Source organism: Gymnoscopelus microlampas (assembly GCF_963454915.1).
Source record: "Gymnoscopelus microlampas genome assembly, chromosome: 16".
NCBI classification, from domain to species: domain Eukaryota; kingdom Metazoa; phylum Chordata; class Actinopteri; order Myctophiformes; family Myctophidae; genus Gymnoscopelus; species Gymnoscopelus microlampas.
This window is the reverse complement of record NC_139953.1, coordinates 35,808,883-35,815,904: the sequence shown is the minus strand read 5'-3', so window position 1 is coordinate 35,815,904 and position 7,022 is coordinate 35,808,883. Positions and strand designations below refer to the sequence as shown.

Below are 7,022 nucleotides of genomic sequence, written 5' to 3'. Positions count from 1 at the left end.
TATATATATATATATATATATATATATATATATATATATATATATATATATATATATATATATAAAATGTGTGTGTGTGTGTGTGTGTGTGTGTGTGTGTGTGTGTGTGTGTGTGTGTGTGTGTGAACTAGTTTTTCATAGAACTATTTTGCTAGGATGGGTGTTACGAGCGCTCGTAACAAACTGCTGCGTAGGACAGCACTCATGGCTATGCCTCTCCCAGGAGTAGGCGGGGAGTAGGCTGCGTGCATGCTGTTGCCCGAATGTAGTTTTACCACACAGTAGCCAGTTTAGATGGCACGCAGAGGGCACAACCACCTGCTACTAATGAGGGTAGAGCGTAGGTAACGCCGAGTCCCAGCTGTGTAGGAGGCTCTTACGCAAGCTGCGTAGGCCATGCATGACCTGAAATCTACGTACCTGCTAAGGTACTGCGCAGCCTGTGACGTCACACGTTAGACCCGTCGTAGGACCTGCGAAGCATCTCTACGCAGGATCTCTTTGGGAAACGCGGCCATTGACCTGAAGTTGGCAAGGAAGATCATCTTTTAGCCAACTGAGTTGCTGTCTGACAGATTATAAAACTAATAAAAGTGGCTACAGTGTTTTTTTTTGTCCTCCACAAACAGATCTTGTGCTTTATGCTATGTATGCAGTATTATGCTTTGATCTGCTGTTTCTTTACAAAAGTTGTTGCCGCCTAACGAAGTTGGATAAAGTCACAACGTTAACCGGGCTACAGACAAAGCAATTGCTAGTCTACGGACTACGGAGAGGGAGGGGCTTCAAAGCGAGTGACAAATGCCAAGGTGTATCAGTGGTTAACTGGCAACGTCAAGACAGAAGGCGGTGCGGCCTACTCCGTTTTTTAGAACGCGCTGGCTGCAAAAAACAGTTGGCCGCGCACAACCGGAGTTTGGTAGCCGGCAGCCATAGTTTGGTGTGACCGCGTCCTTAGACGCGCCCTTACGGTGCAACAGTATGAACAAAGCTCACCTGACATGCTCTCATGCCTCACTGTCTGGGTTCTCTTGGAGAGGATCCAAAAAACAAAACTAGAGGCAACCCCACCCCCAAAATACTTTACATAGCTAATCCACAAAGTTTGCGTATAGGCGGGTTTGCAAACAGGCAAGTTGAATGGTGTTGAAAGATGATGAAAAATCAACAAACAGCTTGCCATGATTTTAAATAAAAGCTCACGCAAGGTGACAGTAGCGTCCTCTGTACACCCTGTCCGCTCCTATAGGCAAACTGCAACGGACCAAGAGGGTGTTTTGTCCAGAAGTTCCGGACTATTATGATCAGGGAGGTCAGGGCAACCGGCATGCAGTCATTCGGAACCTTTGGGTAGTTGTTCTGTGCAACACATGTACACACATACACATGCATGCGTGTTTATTGCTTTTTAGTATTTACTGTGAGGTTTATTTTACTCTCAGTGTAATGCTCTGGTTAAAGGGACTACACCATGAATTTTGAACTTTCACTGCAGGTGAAAGTGCTTTATAAGCCAGAGAGAAGTTAGTTGGAATGAGTATATCTGAGGCTTGATTTAGGCTCAAACCTTTTGAAAAACGTTTGAGGGACATAAACAATATGATATTAAATATTACTATTTTCTTTTAATTCATGGTGTAGATCCTTTAATGAATGCTATTGGTTGGGTAGCTTGTCAATCAAGAGCAGGGGCGGGGAATGAATGCTAATGGTTGTGTAGCGTGTCAATCAAATCATCCCACCCCTCCTAGAGCATATCCTCCTTTATCGTCAATTTTAAAATAAATGGGAGCATAATTTACCAAAAGGCATATCATGATGATTGAAAGAAGACTTTAAACTTGCGACTGGAAGCATATAATATTTATGACGATGTTTATTAACACATCGGGTGCCAAACACGGTCTGAACCGTGTGTTTACATAGTGGCGGTTCCGAAGCTTCGGTGCCGTTCACGGTCTGAACCGTGATTTCAGTCTTTTTGTTTTTTTCGTTTTTCTCCGCGCGGGCGGGGCTAGAGCAGCTCTGGGAGCACCCATTGTAATCCTGCGAAGGAAGTGCCAGATCGCTCACCGGAAACACTTTTTTTCCCCCCATCCGGTTCCTGTCTATTTCCTACTTTGAAACGCCTATATCTCCGAATCTGTTTCCTGTGGGGAAAAACGGTCATGCGCGATGCGCGATCCCCCCCCCGTTGTAACCCGCGAGGGGAATGTTATGGTTCCAGCCTGTAGCCAGGCTCATGGCAGAACATGAATCGATGCTTTTTTTTGCGTGGATTTGCTTGTAACGCACACGGAAACAACAAACAGCAAAGCGCAGTCAATGGGAGAATGCTGGCACCCACGGTAAGTTGTTATGAAAAAACGCTGGCACCCGATGTGTTAAGGTAATAAAATCAAGTCTAAAGTTTGTCAAAAACCCACCCACTTGAATGGAGAAAGATTCTTTCTGACCCCAGCAGGTAAGGGGTAAAACAGCGAAACTAGGCCATTCATATGAACTGTCACTTCCTTTATAGACCCTTGCATCACACACACACACACACACACACACACACACACACACACACACACACACACACACACACACACACACACACACACACACACACACACATTTAATATATTTATTTATGTTCACATTTTACAAGAGAAATTCTTGAACACAAATAGTGGTAGATGCACATACAAGCTCAGAATCTCATTGACATGTCTGATCTGTCTATGGATACAGGAAGCAGCGTCTCCTCCATATGTGGCGGCTGCCTATTATCACAGATATCGAGCAGAATTTTGCTAATGCTTTAGCTTTTGGCTTTGGAATTCCTGCCATCTGCAAACCCCTTACAACTTGTCTGTGGACGTTGCCAAGGCTTCCAAATATAAACACAAGTAGTTTGCACCTGTACCCAAGTTGTTCAATCTCATTTCTGAGAGGTTGGTATTTTAAAACCTTGGCAAGGAATGTCTCCTCCAGACTATAGTCAAACGTACAGCCTACTTCTAAGATGGTGACTTCTCTGCTTTCTTCGTCAACTACAACAACATCTGGTGTATTAGCTGTCACATTTGAAAAGATCTCAGTTTCGTTATTGCATAGTATGAACATGTCAGATGAAACCCTTGTGTGAGTATAAACTTCAACAGAAGAAGGTGGGATGTATAGAAGCATGTCCTTAACCAGTAAGTCAACAATCCTGTCATGTCTGGAAATATACATTCCTTTGTATACATGGCAGCCATTCAGAATATGTGACAGTGACTCTATGGTTGGGGTGTTGTGATGGTGCAGGCAATGAGGAGAAAATGTATTGGGGTACCACAGAGAGAGATTGAGTCTGGTTGGGAGGACCTGTAATCTAGCTTTAACTGCAAATGTAAGAATATCCTCATTAACTGCACACACACACACACACACACACACACACACACACACACACACACACACACACACACACACACACACACACACACACACACACACACACACTTGCTGGGTTCCTGATTTGAGTGTTATTTGGTGCAACAGCCCAAATGTTCTGGGGCATTAAATCCACTGTCTGATCTGGTACGTGGTACGCTATGGAGCATTACCATTTTGGACTTGAACACAGGAAATCCATAGCAAATAGTACATTTGTATTACTTTAGTTTAGCTTCACTACTTTTACAGGGTTCCTACGCAAGTATGGGATTTAATTTCCAGGTCTGGATAAGTATGGAAAAAAAGAAAAAAAGAGCACTTTATATTATTATTATTATTAGATTAGGTAAATCATTTCAACTATGGCTTTCTTATCATTTCCTTTATGGATGTTTTCATTGTAATTTTAATAGACACTGTGAATCGACTGTGCAGCACAGACACAGAGCTTTTTTCCCCAATTAATTTTCGGTTCTTATTTATAAAAGAGACAAAAAATATGGAGGGGACAATAATATATAGTATATATTTATTCGTATTCATCTAACAGCCAATAAAGCCAACAGCCAAACTAAAGTCAATAGACTTTAGTTCTCTTTTCTAGTTCACTGGTGAATTGTGAATTGTGTAGGGGTTGAAGGTATACATTTAGTTAAAATTTACATGACAAAATCTCAATAACGTTGCTCTGTTTTAGCATAAGGTTTAGTTACTTTCAATGTGGCGTCCCTATTGTGGTCATGTCATTATAGGTGAACATTTTAAAAAATACAACAAAGTTCTAATTTATAAAGCAGTGCTTAATTGAATTGTATGAGCCTATTGTACCTATCTACAATCTTGCAATTATTTGGCAACATAATAGTAGGCTATACATCACGTCAGAATAATACAGTACAGTTGGATTTTAAAACGATTTATTTACATAATAAGCATATACGTACATGTAGCTATTTATACTTATATGTCAAATATGGTCTGAAGAATCAATAGAGAATTCTGGAAATTTGAGTTTGGAAAAGTATTGAATTTTGAAATGCAACCCATCTGGTAGAGCATGTTTTCAGAAAATTATTAAACCATTATTAGGGAAATCTTCTAGCATGATGATGAAGTCTTAGACCTTGCATAGTTGAGATGTGGAACAATGTAAAAAGAAAGGTCAGAGTCAAAAACCTCATACACCAGTAAATACATGATGAGTGATTAGATAAGGATAAAGGGCATGACAGGATTTAAAGGAATGCAGTGTCACAACTACTTTCATGCAAGGGCTCTTAACTTTAATCAGAGGTGAGTAAATATATAAACTTGGAGGTCTGGTGGTGATTTTGGACCCCCAGGCTGTGGATCAAGGGTTTCCACTAATTATGATTGTGGATAGTATAATATATAGTTATACTGTATAGTGTTATTTTTGGACACTTTGAAACACTTTCTCTCAATGGTGAAAATCTTTTTCAACAAGCTGTACTTGTCCAGTTCTGCCCTCCTTTGCTTTTGTAGCAAATGGATCCTTTTGAACAGATCTCTTTTTGATCTTTTCCTACTGTTTAATTGTCTGACCACATCACAAACTGTATGAATCCATTGTCTTAAAAAATAAAAGGTTTCTCCAACAAAGGATTAAACACACATTTAGCTATTTTCATGGAATTAAGTAGCTATTATCAAACATGACTTCTAGCTGTCTTGTGATGCAATAATGTACAGTACCGTGTCATATATAGACTATATTTTTAATTTTTTCCAAAATAAATAACTGTTCATTTGGTAGTAATATCATGTCCATTCTGTTATTGCAAGAACTCAATCAATATAAAGAAAAACCTCATGAGGGGAGGAGCAAGAGAGAGAGAGAGAGAGAGGCCAATGGGACAAGACTTGACCAACCAGATTGAGCAACAGATCCCTTGGAGAGCCAGCCCATCCAGAGAGACCTTTCTTACACCCTGACCATCAGACGTTTAAGGAAGCCAGGAAGCCCTGCTTCATCTGCCTGCCACTACCACATACCAACTCTCCTGACTGCCTGACCATGTAAGATAATCTCTGATAAAATTGTAGATGAAAAGGCTCTTAAAGCTTTTATTTATTTGTTTATTAGGCTTATCTTAATTTTAAGACATTGTGACACTTAGTGCTGTCAAACCAACTTATTTATTTTACTCCACAGGATAAATATGATGGGTTTAAGCAACAAATTACATCTTCAGATGATAATGGCTTTAGGAGTGATGTGCACAATGGTAGGATTTTTCTTTTACTTTGAGAAGGCATCTCATTTATGCACATCTGAAATGCGAAAAATCAGTGACACTCTGCCATTGGAGAACCACAGAAAGCCGATTGTCATTGTGTGGATCCCACCACAAGGTATAAAGTTTGATTTCAGGGACTGTGTGACCTATTATAACATAGATAGCTGTGAGCTGACATATGACCGATCTCTATACAATGAAGCAGATGCCATAATTTTATTTCATAGAGACATTCATCCAAACTTGGAAAACTTGCCAAAAGCCCCACGACCTCATTTCCAAAAATGGATTTGGTATCATGTAGAGTCACCGACTCATACAGAAAAAACACCAGGTCTGGAAAACCTGTTCAATCTGACACTGAGCTACAGACGAGATGCTGACATCACAGCAAGGTATGAGCTTATAACAAAGAAAACTGTGACCGATGATGATTTTGTCTTGCCAAAGAAAGATAAGTTGGTCTGTTGGATTGTGTCCAACAGCGTTACAGCCGGTGTAACTGCCAGGGTACAATACTTTAAAGAATTGAGTAAGTACATCAAAGTCCATATCTATGGTGCGGCTTACTCAACACGACTAAGATATGAGGACTTTTTCCCAACCTTGGCAAGTTGCAAGTTTTACCTTGCATTTGAAAACTCCATTCACAGAGACTACATCACAGAAAAGGTGACCGGACCTTTGGCAGTGGGAACGGTGCCAGTAGTTCTGGGCCCACCAAGAGAGAATTACCAAGAGTTCATCCCATCTGGCTCTTTCATTCATATCAATGATTTCCCAGATGCCAGATCACTGGCAGAGTATTTGCTTCAGTTGGACAAGGATGATTTGAAGTACTTGCAGTACTTCCAGTGGAGAGAGTTCTTCAAAGCTACGCCTCACCTTCTGACAATACAGAATGAGTTCACTCTACCTATTTGTCTTGCCTGTGATCACATTTCACGGGACAAGGGTTACAATGCTGTACACAATCTGTATGACTGGTACTTTTCATACTGACACTGTCAGATTTGTTGCACTTATTGTTCTTTTAGTTTTTTTTCTATTGTTTTAGACAAACAAAACGAAAAAAAAATAAAAAAAATGAGTGCCATTAATTTAACTTGACTCCAATTAATAGTAATTAATATTTATCATTTGAGTACATACCTGCATTCCTCCATCCGTATGTACTTAATTGTTTTATGTTTATAATGTAACAGTGAAATCTAAGCAAGGACCTTATTCTAAAGTAGTCTGGCATATCTACCAAATTCATGCAGTTTTAACAATTCAGCACTATGTGTTTCAAGTTTCAATTCAATTTTACAATGTGTGGCCCTTCACTCATTT

The 7,022-nt window shown here is 40.0% G+C and overlaps 1 protein-coding gene across 1 annotated transcript; it reads left to right on the top strand.

The window, feature by feature from the left end:
• Positions 1 to 5,213: 5,213 nt before the first annotated feature.
• LOC311063552 (4-galactosyl-N-acetylglucosaminide 3-alpha-L-fucosyltransferase 9-like) lies at positions 5,214 to 6,700 on the top strand. The gene is made up of 2 exons (XM_084083041.1): positions 5,214 to 5,466; positions 5,603 to 6,700. Coding segments are annotated over exons 1-2 (1,089 nt in total). The 5' UTR covers positions 5,214 to 5,464; the 3' UTR covers positions 6,690 to 6,700.
• The last annotated feature ends 322 nt before the right edge of the window (positions 6,701 to 7,022 follow it).